We start from the raw sequence: 17,573 nt of genomic DNA on the forward strand, positions 1-17,573 counted from the left end.
TTGCCTTTCGGCTTAGCCTCTGCGGCAAGCATTTTCCAACGCATGATGCATTCCCTATTCAAAGACTTAAAGCGTGTTCATTTCTTCCAAGATGACATCTTGATTACAGGTATAGATGAGCTTGAACACAATTGCAATTTGTCCAAAGTTTTACAAATTTTATCAACTGCTGGTCTCACCCTGAGAAAAGACAAATGTCAGTTCTTGTTAACCGAAATTGACTACTTGGGGTATACTATATCACAGAATGGTGTTAAGCCCAAAGAGGATCTTCTGAGAGCGATCAGGTGTGCCCCTATTCCTACTGACAAAGACCAACTAAAGTCTTTTCTTGGTTTAGTGGAGTACTACTCCAAATTTGTACCTAACTTCTCGCACAAAACTGAACCTTTACGAATGTTACTTAGGAAGGGTGTGCATTTCGAGTGGGGAACTCAACAATCTCAAGCATTTGAACTGGTTAAGAGTGATATTATTAATGCGGGCATTTTAACAACTTTTGAACCAGGTAGAGATACTTACGTTACGGTTGATGCAAGTGCTTATGGGATTGGTGTCGTGTTATCTCAGAGGTGTGGTGGGAGTGAGAAGACTGTAGCGTTCGCTTCTCGCTGTCTCAATTCCTCTGAGCGTAACTACGCTGTTATCGAGCGAGAAGCCCTAGCTGCCGTATGGGGCGTTTCTCACTTTCGCACCTATCTGTGGGGTATGCAGTTTTGTCTAAGGACTGACCATAAGCCCCTTCTTAAAATCCTGTCACCAGGTGGGGCTAATAACGGTTCTCCCCGCCTGATGAAGTTTGCTGCCAAGTTACAAGACTATACTTATAGATTAGAGCATATATCTGGTTGGAGAAACACACAAGCTGACTGTTTGTCACGTCTTCCTATTTCTTCTGAGAATGTTAGTGAGGATTTTGAAGACGAGAGTGTGTGTTTGATTGCTGCCTTCGAGGATGTTTGTTCTCCTGAGTTTCACTCCATTTCTAGAGAAGAATGGCATCAAGCTGTCTTAGAAGATTCTGACTTTGGTGAGCTGGTTGATGCTATTCGTTTAGGATGGAGAAGGGAAGGGGATGTTAAGCCTTCCTTGCGTTCCTTTGTTAAATTACAAGAAGAGCTGAGTTTGGGTGTTTCAGATGATTTGGTGTTGCGTGGTGAGAGGTTTGTTCCACCTTTCTCTCTCAGGAGGAAACTTTTTTGTTTAGCTCATGAAGGACATCTTGGGCAAAACATGACTCTTAAGAGGATTAAAAAAAACTTTTGGTGGCCCGGAGTTGACGATGATGTGCGTAGGTGGGTTGAGTCTTGTCTTTTGTGTAAAGAGAGTGAAAAGAGGTTGAAGATCTTTTCTCCTTCACAGGGTTCCATCGTTAGCACAAGTGATTTGCCTTGGGATAAGATCTGTTTAGATTTTATTGGTCCCATGGATTCCTTACCTTCTGATTGTCGATTTGCTTTAGTTCTTGTTGATGTGTCTTCTCGGTGGTTATGTGTAGAATTTATGAGGAATATTACCACTGACGCTGTTATTAAGCAATTGAGGTCTTTATTTTTAAAGGAAAGTTTTCCGAAAATTCTACTTACAGATAATGACACCCAACTTACGTCTTCCTCTATGCATTCTTTCCTAGCCAATCATGGAATTAAACACATTTGCACTTCCCTGTACAACCCCCAGGGTAATGGCTTGGTAGAACGAATGAATCGATTGGTCAAGGGTACTATACAGTTGTCTGTGCAAGGACAAAAGGATGTACGCAGGGTTGTAGAGGATATGGTGTGGTCTTACAATACCACTGCCCATGGAGTTACTGATCTAGTCCCTTTTGAATGCATGCGTGGAAGAATCCCCAGAACTAAACTGGTCCCGCAGTGGTTGTGGGAGGGAACTGTTGTTTCTAAGGTAGTTCCTGGAAAGGTTGGTAGAGTTGAAGTGGGTGACTTGGTCAAAATTAAGTTGGGCCGTAGAGAGTTTGGCATGAATAAGTTTTCCGATCCCATGAGGGTTAAGGAAGTTCATAAGTGGCATGTCGTGCTAGAGAATGGACAAAATTGGAATTTCCGCAGGATTGCCTTGTATGCCAAGAATGGTGTTTCGGATGGGGGTTTGGATGTGCAGTCTTCCAGGGATGTGTCCTTGAGGGGGCACTCTCATCTCAAGGGATCTCAGTCTGCTTCAGATCCTTCTCAGGGTACTTTTCAGTTACCTAATTCTTCCCTACCGACACCTAACTGTTCAAAGAAATTTTCCTCTGTACCAGAGTCACCAGGAGGAGTGACTCCTAATTTAGATCGGTCTTCCTATGGGAGAACTCATCGTGTTCCTAAGAAATTTGATGAATTTGTTAGATATTGATTTTCCACTGTGTTTTGCTTTGTTGTTTTTCCCTTTCCTTGTTGTTTTTCTTCCCTTTTTCTTGTTTTTTTTAGTGTTTTTTTTTCTCTCTTTAAGGGGAGGAGATATGTTGTGCCTCTCATCGTACTGTTATCATCATTGTTGTTGCTCTTAGAGTGTTAGCTAGCATTAATTCTGTGTTCTCTTACCTGTATGTATTCCATGTTCCGCATTCTGATCCTGGCGGTTGCTGAGGCAGGATAGTTCATACTTGTACTGCTGTGCTTGTTTAATAAACCTACCTTATTCATGCTTCTGGACCACGACTCTTCACTTCAGGCAGCAAAGCAAATTCCACGCCCAAACCAAAGTTACAAATTGTTCCCATGTCATGATGTAGCTTATTAGTAATAGCGCACATTTCATTCTGAGACTTTGTTTCATTTTCATCAATATAGGGTTTGGGCTCAAACATAGCAGCATGGCCAGTGCTGTTGGCTATACCAGCAGGACTGAAATGGGCTCGCTTGCCAGTTATGCGTCATTAGTGACTTCCTGGTGGACATGCCCAAGTGATGCATGTCAGAAGACGTTTCTGATCATTTCCTCTAACCTTATCAACCATTAGTGAATATATATATATTTATTTGCATAATTACTTAAAATCATTGCAAAATTACAATCCCATATCAAAATTACTGTATAAAAACGTGTCTCACACATTATAATACCTGCATCAAATCGTATATCAAATAAAAAATAGCATTTGAACACCGGTCTCAGACCATTTGTGAAATATGGGCTTTACCCTAAAATACATGACTTAAAATGTTGTTAAAAAAATGTCTGAGTCCCTTATATGTTCCTGTCAAAGAAAGCCACTTAAACCACGTGGACATTTTTCTGGAGGGGGAACCTCACCTTTCATCCCCTTCTGTAACAACAGGAGTATCCACAATTATGACTGCACAATTTTCATCTGTGCTGTTTTCAGTTAGGACTCTTTGTGTCATGCTCATGAATTTGCCAAATTTGGCCAGATCCGAGGGCTCTGTGCAGAAGTGAAGCAGGGCCACTGCGTCAATGCATTTTCGGAGCCCATGCCTTTAAAACATTGGTTTTAACAATTTGCGTCAGTGTTGCAGTAGAGCAGGGTAGCAAGATATTAGGTGCACCAATAATTCTGCACTGTAGTGGCACAGTCTGCATCTGATTATATTGATCAACGATTTCCAGCCTGGGTTCAGTTCTTTTGTTGGCAGAGTCAGTAGGCACGACCATTGAATTTCTTTCAAGCACTTCGTTCCTAGGGGGTTGTTCATGTATGGCTGAATTTTGTGCGACTCGTGCTTTATTTAGGCTGACCAACCCTCTGATGCCCTTGAGTCTGGCTATGTCTTCAATCCTTGATATCTGGGTGATTTGGTTATTTAGCTCCCTCTTTATTGCTGGATAATTTAGTTCCTCTTGGGACCAGGATGCTGTGATTAAGCTCAACTCAGCCGCTGTCTCCAGACAGCACTTCTGCCATGGGTTTGGTGCCCCTTCAACTATGGTTCTCAATCCCTCCTTAAGGGATCCTTTCTGGGCTATTACTGTCGTAAACCAGAATTTTACCATTGTGCTCCTGCATTCATATTTTTGTTGTACCAGGCCAAACTCAAGCTGGTTCAAGGCGATTTGTGTGTATTTGGGGAGCCTAAAAAGACTTTTATAACACAGGCACTGGGCTTTTTCCATCATCTTTTCCATCTTACCTGGGAATGTGTGTGCTACGTACCCAGCAACGGCGAGCAGTTTAGATTTTGTTACTCTCCTTACAGGCTGTGTGGTAGGGCTGTGCAATTTACCTTGTAGCTTGTGTCTTAAACTGGTGCAAGGTTGCCTTTCCTTAATCAGCCAATAGCATGTTGCAATTTGCGACTTGTAGTTTCACTTTTAAATTGACGAGCATTAGACTTGGGAGGGGAGGGAGGCTGTAGGGGGTTTGGGACTTAAATTACTCTTTGTCATTTTGAGAATTTATCATCCTGCCTGTTATGGGGAGTTCTTGAAATCATGCCATTATGCCATGTTGGGTAATTACACCCCCAATTATAGCAAAATTATATCGTGGGAGCACAGGAACAATGTGAAGAATCAGAATGTGGGCAGCTGTGGCCACAAAAATTGTGCTTTCCATGCTCTTTTAGCACAAAAGATGACGGATTTTGTGTTAAAATATGACACTAAATGGCGGGTTTACATTTTGTATAATTACACGTAATTTTGCGTAATTTTCCCAAATTTCTCATAATTACTTGAAAGCAATTAGGCGGATTTCTCACATCACGTCTATGAATTGGCCCAGCTTAAAAGCCAAACCACGTTTAGTTGACAATATAACACATTACATGAGTTCATGTAGAACCTATGACTAAATATAGAGACATTGAAAATGGAGTTGGGTAGGGAAGTTTAGTAGCATCTTTAGGAACTATGGTTCATAAACTGTTGCTCAAAACATAAAGCAAAGAACATCCCAGCAGGGGAAACTGGAGAGAAGACAACCACAGTCAATTAACTAGAACTGTGGTTCCAAAAGTGTGGTACGCAGACTCGCAGGGGTCCATGACACATTCCCAGGGGTCCGCAAACAGCAGTTTTAAAAGTACTGTAAAGTTCCTTGTATAATCCGCAGTTTTCAGTCAACAATAAAAGTGTCAGGATAACTCCTGTGATTAATGTACACGCTGGAGAGAGATGGGAGTTTTGTCCAGTGGCAGCTTTGACTCTTCTAAGGGAGCACAGAGGGTTAATATACCTGCTGCACAGAACGTGTATCATGCATTTCAAACAAGAGTATTTTATATGCATAGCTAAGTGGGAACTGCTTTTGTCATGGAGATTCTGTTGCTACTGCGCAGTTCTTAAGTTGCAATCGGAACCTAGCACTGTGAGCTATGCACTGCCATCATAGATCAGTATGGAAACTGCATGCTGCAAGGTTTTTTTTCCCAGTCTTTCATTATCTCGATGTTGCTAAAAAAGGTTTATTTGGGTAAAAATGAATTCTTATTATTAAAGTCACCACTAACCACTGTGATATGTTCTGAATCCTGAGTTTGTGCTTCTCTAGACCAAGCACTCTTAAAAAATGCCTTCCAGTATGGATGACGTGAATCCTACGCCTTGCAGTCCTCTTTGCCTTATGTAACATTTTATATACACTGATTGACACATGTATGATTCATTGTCTCTGTTTGTGTGTGATGTAAAGTGCTCGGACACCCTGCACTGGTATGAGAGGTGCTATAAAACAAATGAAATATATGTGAAAGAGGGGCTATGGAGATACGAGAGGCACTGTTGGAGGGTGATAGTGAGGGAATCATAGAAGAGCCCCAAAAAAAATTGGGGTGTTCTAGTGCAGTAAAGTCATCATTTACTGTGCTTTAAAAGCTGATACAATTCAATATATAATGGCAAATGTGTTGTAGATTGCCACATTTTTTCACAAACGTTTCTTGGGGAAGAGCCCCTAGAAGCCCCCTATGTAGTGGTTATGCTCATTTGCTGCACTTGGTGTGCACCGTACTGGGACTGGCCTGACAACATATGCCAGGGCTGCTTTGGATTTCCAGTCCAGCCCTAGCAAGAGCAGGAGCCTCAAACCACAGAATAAAAACAAATACTGAAAAGTTAGTCGCCGAGATGCAGCACCAACCTTCCCCCAATTTTTTTTTTTAGATTTTTGCTAGTTTTTTCAATATAAAAAAATGAAATCTTTAGTAATTCTAGTATTTATTTGATGTGCACTTGTTTGTGTATTTTGTGCGAATTACTCTTTTAAAGTTTGAAATTTAAATAGTACAAATTGCTTAGGTGTCCCCGCCTTCCAGTAGTGATTCAATGAGGATCGTCAGGAGTCAAATGTTTGGGAACCAGTGAAGTAGAAGATGCCAGGGACACACGGAGAAAGACATTGGTACTGAGTTAGCCAAGGTAAAGCTGGACACCATAAAATGTCAGACATGCACCTTTCTTCCTTGGCACTATTTGCACAGTAGTTTGCAACTAAACTCCTAAGTTCAGGTACAGGTTGTCATCTTGAGGGCAAAACCAAATATTTGCGTTGTGATCTGAGTGTGCCAATATGAATGTTTCCTGTAACTGTGGAAGACTGCTAGACTGCTATGCTGCTAAATTTCCTTCCACACATGGACCCCATTAGGATGGCGGGCGGATCACCCCCACCGGGCTGGTGGTAGTCACCCGCCATCCATGCAGCAAAGACCCTTCGCCATATTACGATGGCTGGGGGGTCCGTGACAGATAGAAAGACTGTCCGCCGGTTTTCCGCCCGGTCGACAAGTCGACTGGGCAGAAAAGGGTTCAATATGGTGCCGGTGTCTGTTAGACACCGCCAGCCATATTGCAATGGGGGCGGAAACATGCCTTTACGTGGCGGCATTGCCGGCACGGAAAGGCATGCAGAGTTTGATTGCGGGGGCCTGTTGCGGGGGGTGGGGGGTGCACATGGGGGTACCTATGGTACCCCCTGCATTTCAATGTACAACTTGGCAGGTACCGCGCGGGGCCTGCCACGTTTTGCATTGAAAGGCACAACTTGCCTTTGTGGCATTGCAGTGGGCGGTGCTGACAGCACCGCCCGCCGCAATGTTACAAATGCACCATGCGCCCGCCAGTGTGGCAGGCGCATCCTAATTGAGGGTGCGGGACCGCCGCAAGCATTGCGGGCAGTCCCGATTCCTGAGGGTATGGCGGGCGGACAAAGTCTGCCCACCATACTAATGACCCCCCAAGTGTCTGAAACTTTCAGCCAGTCCTGTCTAACAACATCTCCTCAGTACACTTTACTTGTCATTTTGCTTTTCCAATTATACGTAAAGGCCTAACCGTTTGAGCATGTGAACGTCTGTTAACTGAATTCCAGGGGAAGAGCCAAGGTAATAAGGGACCATCACTTAGCAGCTATTTCAATATATTTCGGTGACAGTAGATTGTACACTATTAATTGTAGCAGAGAGCAAGAACACACAGAAGCCCAGTAAAGAAAGGTTCATTGAAATAATGACAAATTAGAGTTAAACGTCAGAGCTTCCCCTAACGTGTTCATGTAACATTTATGTCATTCAAAGACACATATTCGTGTCACTCTTTTCCATTATAAACATCATTTGCAGTTACACACTAAGGTAACTGACATTTTATTTATCATTAAAAATTAGTCTTGCCTCATTTTCCAAAGCTGTGTTTGGACAACCACCCTTTAAATATGTCTTTAAATCACGCACTAATTCAAGTGGGACCCTTACACCCTCGTGTCCCACATCACTTTGTCCAGGTATTTACCCATTCCCCAACAATGTGGGATACTTCCATCAGCATTGGCTCTTTTGTTCTTTATTTTAGATACCCAAATTGTGTTTACCTTGTGATATCCAAGTACTGGAAGCTGCTCAATACCCCTGAGCCCATACTAAAGCGAATTAAACACTCCAAATACACAGCTCTCCTTCTGCGAAGGGTACAAGGGGGGCAAGCCAGCAACCCTATTGGGTAGGAGAAGGAAATATTGGCCCTGTTGAGCTTCAAGTAGATAAGGTTTTGCCTAGAACCCATCAATCCCATAAATAAATTACTTCTACTCTGATTAACTTTGGTTTTAGAGTCACCTGCAACTGTGGTCTTTCTATTTGATCTCAAGGTCCAGTGTTCAAAGTGTTAAAAAAATCTAAATAGTTGAAAAGTTATCTCTAAAAGGATATTTGGAAACATTCAGCCAACACTGAGTCTTTCTGTGTTTCTCTTTTTTAATTTGTAGGCTTGGCCTCGGATACAATAAAATTAAAGAAGTTGAAAATGGAAGCTTTGCTAATACACCAAATCTCAGAGAAATACATTTGGAAAACAATAAGCTGAAAACAGTTCCACCTGGTTTAGCTGATTTGAAGTACCTACAGGTAAGGTGGCTTACAAATTTGAAATATCTGCATTCTATCTACTAAAATGTAACATTTTCTCCTTTAAATTCAGGCTTCCTTCAGTACATATGTTTTACACTAGATGCTCTGTAATGTTTTTTGTTTTTTATTGTATCTGTAGGGGAGTTAAAAACCTTTCAAATAGTTAAATTACTTTTTTGTCACACATGCAATTTTGTTGTAAACATTTATAATAGTGAGTTTATACCACTAAATAATTGTAGAAGTATAGCATTTGTAGTCACCAATGTTAATGTGTGTTTGATTCAATCTATTTTAAAGTGCTACCCAAAAGAATCCTACCAAACCTAAAATACACATTCACATCATGCCAGCGCAACTGCCTCCTTCAGCCCAACTTGCAATACTCATAAAACCTTTCCATGTAAACAAACAAAATACGTAGCCTACATGTTGTCAAAACTGACCACCCACAACTACCATAGCCATGGCATTATCAATTCATCGAAGGTGACTGCCTCCAATTCTGGTTATCACTCCTCAGGCTGGCATCAGTCACACACCTCACATAACATTCAAACAGGGCCAGTCCCTCTATTGCGGGAGTTAGGCTGTCATTTCTGTGCTCAGGGCCGGCTCTAGGCTCATGGTGGCCCTGGGCAGGGAGCGTAGGTAGGGGGCCCGGAAGAGGGGGTCCAGGCGGGGCGGAGCGCGCAGGCCAGTAAAGAGGGGAGGGGGTCAGGGAGTTTAGAAGTGGAACAGAGCCGGAGGCCGCCAAATCCCTGCCAGGGGCCACCACGCAAATATGTATCCATCCTCAGAGGATTAATATATTAAGGATATATATTGGCGTGGTGGCCCCTGGGGTTTGGTGGCCCTGTGCAGGTGCACAGCTTGCACATGCCTAGAACCGGCCCTGCTGTGCTCCCCCAACCCCCATAAAAAATGTGCAAAACAATGTAAATTATTTTTTTTCTGAAGTGGTGCTTTTGTCAATTACGGGCCTGGCTTTGGTTCCGCTTCTTTTATGAGTGACAGTGAGGCATGTGGTAGTGAGTGGGGCTTAAATAATTATCAGCTGGTAGGATTTAGCATGGCTCATGCTCTGTGTCACTGTCTCTTAAGTGCACATGTCCGGTTGGACGGGTGCCTTCCTGTGTCCAGCCTTACATGCACACTTCAGGCCTCTCCCTACCTGCATAGTGTTAGTGAGCCGGGGATTACAATTGCAGCTCCCAGTCTCCTAAGGAGTGCAGTTCTCGCCTGCCTCAGCCAATCCTGACACTGATTTCATGCTGTTTGCTAACATACACAGCAAGAGAGCCCTGTCTGCATTTGATCAGCAGATGCGAGTAGCCCTCTAGTCCTGCATGAAGCAGCACGGGATTGAGAGCCACTCATGTTCAGATTTTGGCCAATCACTGCTGGGCGTTAAGATGACACCATGCTGTGATTACCCACTGTGTGTCCCTTGCTTTTTTATCTCTTCATGCCCAGTGCCAGTAACAGGATTGGGCATGAGGAAGCGAAAAAGAGAGTTGACTTGCTCCTGCACCCACATGCGGACACAGTCCTGCAGTAGATGGATATCTGGCCCTAAGGTCCAGAAAGAAGCACTCAGAGTCGAAATAAGTGGTATGAAAAATGAGTTCCCGCTCAGAGGGAGATCAGATTATTTAGACAAAGTGCGTCTGTTAGGATTTCTTAGTTTCCACAAGGTTTCTGGCTGCATGTTGTGAATTGTGATGCTGTCATAGTTGTAATTGTTCTCGCGTCATGCAGTCGACCGACTTGATGCTCAGCTGCTCTCTTCTCACCCTTCCAGGAATCTGCGCAAGACAGACCAATTGGGTGGATTTGCTCCACTGTCAGAGAGCATCCTCCCTAGGTTTGCCTGTGGGATAGGAGTAGCCTAGCCTTGCCTCATGGGTGATTGACTCAGCCCCATGCTTACAGGCCACCTAAGGGAACTCTGTCTTGAAACCAAATCGTTCATCTTGATTTTAGGCCCTCCTGGCCAGGTTGACTGGACTGAATCAGCTGAAGGCCTTCAGTGATGCAGGTTATCTCCTATGAGAATTACTGTATCTACAATGCCTAGGCATGCGTGATAAAAAAGAGTAATCTGGCAAGTCTCAAATTTGACAAAATAAGTGGAAAGTGGTTTTCAACTTTGTGGTGATATGAAGCTGGCAGAGATCAGCGAGAATCTAGTAATGTCATATGAAGTGTTGGCAGGCATACTGCCCTGGGTGTTCTCTTAGTGACAGTTACTGCTTGTGTCTTGGCTGTGCCAGCTGGGACGGCTCTCTGCACCCCTTCAATAAATACTACTTCTGAAATTCACTCTGCGTCCTTCCTACTTCATACCAGTGGGGACAGAAGACGGGATGCCACTCTGCATACCTACTGCCATCTTTGTTTCCTGATCTACATGCGCTGTCACAGGTATTCCTTGCCTGTAATCTGAGAGTTCAGCTGTGAGTAATAATTTTTTCTTATGACTTCCCCACTCAAGGCACACCTGCGTGACCTGGTACAAAGAGCTGTGCCCTTTTTATTTACTCCCTAAGCGCTTCCGCTGCGCTCTGTTTCAATTTGCTGCCACCTTCTAACCTTCAAAGGTTTCTTGCCACTGTGCTGCTATGCTGTGTCTATGCTGCTTGAACTTCCTATTTCTGTATTGCCCAGGATAAATATGTTGGGATCGCCGAGACCTTCGTTGTATTTTTAAAAAAAACTCTCACTCAAGCCCGAGGTCTGTAAGCCTTGCTCGCGCGCAACCCTATGAGCTGCCTTTGTGCAAGAGCCTTTGTCTCTCCTCACGCTCCAACAACTCGCACACCCACACAAGCTACACCAAAACTTTTCTCTAAAACTGTGAAGAATTATAAAAATGTTTCGGGGGGGGGATGGTGTCAGGTAGAGCACCAGGGTCCATGCAAGACCAAGCAGATAACGAGATTATGTGTAAACTCAAACGTTTGTTATTTACATTGACTCTTTGTTTTCTTACCTCTCTTTCTTTCTGTATTCTTTTCCTCTTTCCGTTGTTTCAGTGTCATTTTGTCAAAAGGGGGGGGTGGTGATATGATGCTAGCAGAGATCAGCGAGAATCTTGTGATGTCATCTGGAGTGTTGGCAGGCATCCTGCCCTCAGTGTTCTCTCAGTGGCAGTTACTGTTTGTGACTTCTCTGTACCCCTTCAATAAATACTACTTCTGGAATTCACTACTGCGTCCTTCCTACTTCATATCAAACTTGTTTAACAGAAATTGCAGAAATTACAATTCTAACAATTCAAAACCAATAAAACATTTAATTCTTTGCTTTAAAGATGAAGGGTCTAAAACGGCAAACAAAAACTAACAATTTAATTTCAACAAATGTAGGGCCTATTCACAAATGAAAATATACACCTGCGTACATCTGCACATATATGTTTATTCTCACATTTTTGTGTAATTACTACTACTTTTGGCTATTCACATTTAATGGGCCTCTTCACAAACTGTATTCTGTAGTACAGTAAGCAGTATCACAATAGTACTACTAAAAGTACTACAAAAAGTTATTCACAAACCTGCAAGTATAAATCTCCATCTCCAACTCTCTTGTCTTCGAGGCTATTCACAAAGGTGACTTACACATGTGAGTAAATTACATGTGTAATCTACTTTTACATTTTAGAGTAACTCTACTACTTTTGAGAATTCACTAACAACAAAATCTGAGGCTAAAGTTAGTCAAAAGTGTAGACTTACACTTCTCTACTCCCTAAAAAGGGAGTGAAGTCACGTGTATGAGAATAAGTTACTACTGCCAAAAAAGAAACAGTAGTAGATCCAGCACCACACATGGCCAACCCCTGATATTGCAGCCCCATCCCAAAGAAAGGTAGGGTCCTAAAATAAAACCCATAGGAAATAAAGTTAAATTAAATGACATTATTTAAAATAGTTAATAGTAAAATAATTATAATATTTAATGGGAACCAATATTTTACAATAGTACTTATTTATTATTTAAATATAAAAAATTTGAATACTCTTCTTTGGATTTAAAAATCAACATAACATAAATTGTTTTTTAAAATGTAACTAAATTAATTGTATTTCATTCTATGCATCGCTTTTAATAATTATTAATGCATGATTAAAAAGCTTTTTATATGCTAGAAATTAACTTTTTAATTTAAAATTCAAAACAATAGTTCATTTAATTTAGTATATTCAAATAATTTAAGATGTAATTTAAAATGAAGTTAAGAGAACTGTAACATTTTTAATTTGTACTTTGTTCTACATGTAAAATAAATATATACAACCATGTGACATTATAATTTAACATAAAATATTTTTACTATTTATTGTAAAGTGTAATAAACTTTTTTTTCTCCATACTTTACCATAGGGAGATCGCCACCACAACTGTGGAGTCTCCCTATGGTAAGGTGTATTGAAATTTATAAAAGTTTAAGTAACTCCAAAAATATTAGGAAACATCTTTTTATGTTAAATATTATTGTACATTTATTTTAAATGTAGAACAATATAAAAAATCCTGCAGTGCTAATAAATTAATTTTTCCTCAGATCTTTAATTCATGTAAATATATTAAATTCAACAAAAATTGCTTTTCTGAAGGTTAAATTAAGGGGGCCAATTGGGGATTAGGACTCACTCAAGCTGTGTCCAGGTGTAGGTTCAAGATGGTTAAACCATTTACTGTCCCTAAGGCTCTGAACAGGACGCAACCCAACTAACCCTTTGATTCACTCTGGTAGTCCGGGGTTCAAACAGTGAAACAGGGCTCAAGTAGCAGGCCAAGTCTCTGAGGGTTCAAACAGGCTTCTGGTATCAGAGAAGTCATTCCCGGTGCAGCAAAGTACACAGTGGGTCACTCTAGCAGGCAGTCCTCTAAGTGTCCTGAAAGTGAACTGAAGAGAGGGTCTGAGAGTCCTACTGTTATACTTGGTGCCTTCTTTGAAATAGGAGAAGTGTTTAGAGAAATGTTGAAGTGCTTGAAGTTTCTTCGCTCCCTTGCCCTGGCTCCAAGCTGGCTGCATGAACAATACAGTGGTGGCAAATCTTTTATGTGAAGGCAGGGCACAGTCTGTTCAGGTACAACTGGGGCTGGGCCCAGCTCCGCCACCATCCTGCCAGTGATGGCCCTCCCAGGCACACCTAATCTCTCCACTGTATGGCTGTCTAGCAAGAGTAAACAACGTCCAACTGCCATCTACACTCAGTCATGTGACCCAGGAATAAATAATGAAGGAATATACCCACTTTGTAAAAGTGGCTTTTTCAAAATTGCAACTTAAAATCCAAGGTAACTATTTAAAGAGGATTTATAATTACAATTTCTCAGACACTAAACAGGTTTACCTGTTCCTAATTCAAGGTTAGCACTTATTAAATGTAAGAAAGCAACTCAATGTTATCCTATGGGAGATGTAGGCCCCACAGTAGTGAAAAACGAATTTAGTGGTTTTTGACTCCCAAAACATGTAAAACATAAATGTACATGTTCAACCTTTTAATTACAATGCACCCTGCCCTTTGGGCTACCTAAGCCCTACCCTAGGGGTGGCTCATATGCAGTAAGAGGGGAGTTTAAGGCTTGGCAATTGGGGTGGTAATACCACGTTGAATCAGCAGTTTAAACTGCATTCAGGCTGCAAGGACAGGCCTGTGACATGTTTTTAAGTGGCTATGTAAGTGGGTGGCACAATATGTGCTGCAAACCCACTAGTAGATTTAATTCACAGGCCCTAGGTATATGTTGCACCACTCAACTAGGGGCTTAGGGGCTTATAAGTAAATTCAATATGCCAATCAGGTGTAAGTTATTTTTACCATGTTTTAGGGAGGGAGCACAAGCACTTTAAGACTGGTTAGCAGCAGTATAGTGCACAGAGTCCTACAGCCATTAAAACAAATTCAGCAAAAACAGGAGAGGTGAAGGCAACACATTTAGAGGTGACCCTATAGAGAAGGACAAGTTCAACATGGTGGCTGCATTTCTCTCCATAAACCATTCCCTAACCCCTCTAAACCCCTCTGTACTCCTTCCCACCCCCTCCTATTTAGTAGTAAGCAAGCTGCTTTTTCCAGCCACTCCCCTGGCAGTAGTAAATTTACATGTGTGAATATCTACACATAGAAAAGATAGGAGAGGTGGAGATTTACACTCATTGGGGTGTGAATAGCATTGTGAAGTACTTTAGAAGTACTATGGTAGTATTACCAAATGCACAACAATTAATAAGCAGTCTCAAGTTATGAAAATATCTTAATTATTTGCCTCATTGTTAGATTAGATGTTACATAATAGCAGTAAAAATAATCTGGCGAGTGCAGGAAAATTTTGAAGCACAAGATGGATGTGCTTAGCTCAGGAAGAAAGAAGGGGGGTTCTTGTCTTTTCTCAATTCACCATGTAATTACTTTTCTTAGTGAATTGATGCAAGACTGGGAAGACACGACAAAACTAGAGATACAATCCTTTCAGAATCTCACTGCATCACAGCTAACCGTGAAACTTGATTTGGAATGTATGAAACTGGGAAGATTGAAATCGTGAGTTAATAAAATGATGTGTTTTGTGCACTAAACGGAGATATGATTAATGTGCTGATGTCATGCCACACTGGAAGTTCACCATGCCACCACCTAGAAGACACTGCAAGTGGTCAATCATAGAGTTTTCCAGTTCCTGATATACACTTTCGACAGGACCACAGGGACCGAAGGGACAGCTACTAATATAAGATATTGACCACCTGTACAAAAGTATTGAGAAGGTCACTTTGCTGTGAAACAAGCACGCATATCTCCTACCTGAAGATATGATTAGGACTACAAGGACACTCTAATATGAGTTATCTACAATCCATGTAAAACCAACAATGCTATTTTTGAAATACGAACCACCTTAGCCTTGGAAAAAAAGCCAGACCTGTGCTCCAATTATGGGAGAAACACTTGTTGACTGGTCTAAGTTCTCTGATGCCTCAAAATTAAATAGAGGCTTTCATTTGTTTTCAACTGCATTAAAACAAACATACGAGATAAGTAATCTATTTTCCACTTTTTTACTCAAGGAATATCAAACCAAATGTTTATTATTATTATTGATAATTGCTTACTCTACTTTAAGTAAATACACATCCTGATAAAGTCTGATGTATTAATCTAGGCATGTCAAGTGTTTTCAGTGTCTCATTAGGAAACAACCCTCCTTAATATCCATTGACACTCATCAGAACCTCCCTATTGCCTAACCTCAAAATGTATAATGTTGCCCAGCAATTAAGAATGAATGGCTTGCAGGCAGACTTGAAATGTTTCTAGGAGGACAAGTATCTCCTGTCAATTCTGAATATCTTGATTTGATATAGGTTTTTGTTATAAGGTAGGAACACAATCAGTAATTTTGGAAATAAATAAGCCTAAGACATAGTTAGGTGCCAATGCGTCACACCAGACCATGTGTGCAATATACAAGTAAAAGGGCCAATGGCAATGGGCCCGATTCACAGAATGAAGTTAAGACTCAATCCTAAACTTACTACTATTTTGGTATTCACAGAATGCACTTACTCATTTCGGTATTCACAGAAGGCACTTACTCATTTCGGTATTCACAGAAGTTAGTAGTCCTAACTTTAGGACTCCTAAATGCCTTCTGTGAATACCGAAAGTCTTAAAATTAGGATTTTTCTCAGTTTAGTAGTATTAAAGTTAGGACTCCTAACTTTAGGACTCCTAAATGCCTTCTGTGAATACCGAAAGTCTTAAAATTAGGAATTTTTTCTCAATTTAGTAGTAGTAAAGTTAGGACTCCTAACTTTACTACTACTAATTCATGCACAGATTGGCTATGAATACCACAGCAAATGGTCACAAGGCTGACCAGTCAGTCTTGTGTCACCCTGAATAGCTAGTCTATTCAAAACACTTCCAAGATTTCACCTTACTACGACTCCAAACTCCTGGTGCAGAATGTAAGAAGGACCAAAGATATATCGGGTGATCCTCATTTCTCTTGGAAGGGGTACTCTGATAAATGTAACACTAGGAGTGGAGAAAAACGCAAAGAAAAGTATTGGATACAACCCAACAATAGTAATTTTTTTCCGCCCACTTAGAATCCCAAGAAGTATTCTGTAATTATTTACAACTCTAACATAAGGACGTGAGGGCACCAGCTAACATAAAAACACTAACCTGTCTCCAGGATTCTAATTCGCCAAAGTAGAACAGCTAGTAGCATTACAGCACAATAGTCACTTGGTCCAGCTATGTGTTGCCATTAGAAGGACAGAACATCAGCAGCTTTATAAGGGCCCTCTGAAGAAACAGACTCATATCTGTTGAATGACAGTTCACATGGCTTATGAAGATAGCAGCAAAACCAGATCCCCAATTCAATCCACCCTGCTCAGACGTCCCACTACATAAGTCGGTTACATTCAGATCAGTTGGTGAAGTCCCAAAGCTCACCCTACCTTATGAAACTCTGTCGTAAAAAAAACAGGACCCTAATAACTAAGCCCACCTAACTATTGTCAGGTATAAGGAATTCTTACAGTGGAAAATCTCCTATGGATGAAATACAGTCTCAGACTGAGGTCTGTACAAAGGGGCAAGAGGCCAAGTAACTGGTAAGCATTACGCTAAACAAATATCCAGTATTGCATCATAACAGAAAGTGAATAAGTTCTTAGTTGAATGTATTTCTCATACTCAATGTCCTAGATATTGTGCTTGCTAGGCCACTGGAACCAATCCAGAATGTTGCAGCACAAATAACCTATACGTCTAGAATTCTTCCTTCCTTTTGGTATATTGTTATGTATTTTTAGCCACAGAGAACAATTTTAAACAACTGTCAAAATCGTGGGCGCAAAGAAACAAATATTAAAGTTGATGCAAAAGGTATGGCATCACATTAGAGAACACTGACTGGGGGATACTGCCTTAGAGAATTGGGTTCAGATGCTTTTTTATTTCAACAAAATAAACACACATACATATGATTTTACATTAATTATTTACTTAATAGGCAATTAAATACTATAATAATTTGTATTGTAGTATTGTAGCATAAATGCATGGATGCAAAGAAGCAGTTGACAAAGAATTGCTAGCCAATTTAACCCTTCAGATTGTCCTGACTTGAAAAATTTACCTTTCACAATTTCTCCTACTGCTATGTAACACAAAGGCAGGAAGGATGCAATTAAAGCAGTGTATCAGTGTTGGAAATGACCACCTTTTT

The 17,573-nt window shown here is 41.1% G+C and overlaps 1 protein-coding gene across 2 annotated transcripts in view; it reads left to right on the plus strand.

Annotated features, from left to right (window-relative positions):
• The window catches only part of ASPN (asporin), a 283,535-nt gene that overhangs the window by 262,294 nt on the left and 3,668 nt on the right, over positions 1 to 17,573 (plus strand). For both annotated transcript variants that reach the window (XM_086938936.1, XM_086938937.1), the window contains exon 7: positions 8,165 to 8,303. In XM_086938936.1, the coding sequence (XP_086795062.1) occupies positions 8,165 to 8,303 (139 nt within the window). The remainder of the gene's footprint in view (positions 1 to 8,164; positions 8,304 to 17,573) is intronic.

Source organism: Lissotriton vulgaris, chromosome 9, assembly GCF_964263255.1.
Source record: "Lissotriton vulgaris chromosome 9, aLisVul1.2, whole genome shotgun sequence".
Classification (NCBI taxonomy): domain Eukaryota; kingdom Metazoa; phylum Chordata; class Amphibia; order Caudata; family Salamandridae; genus Lissotriton; species Lissotriton vulgaris.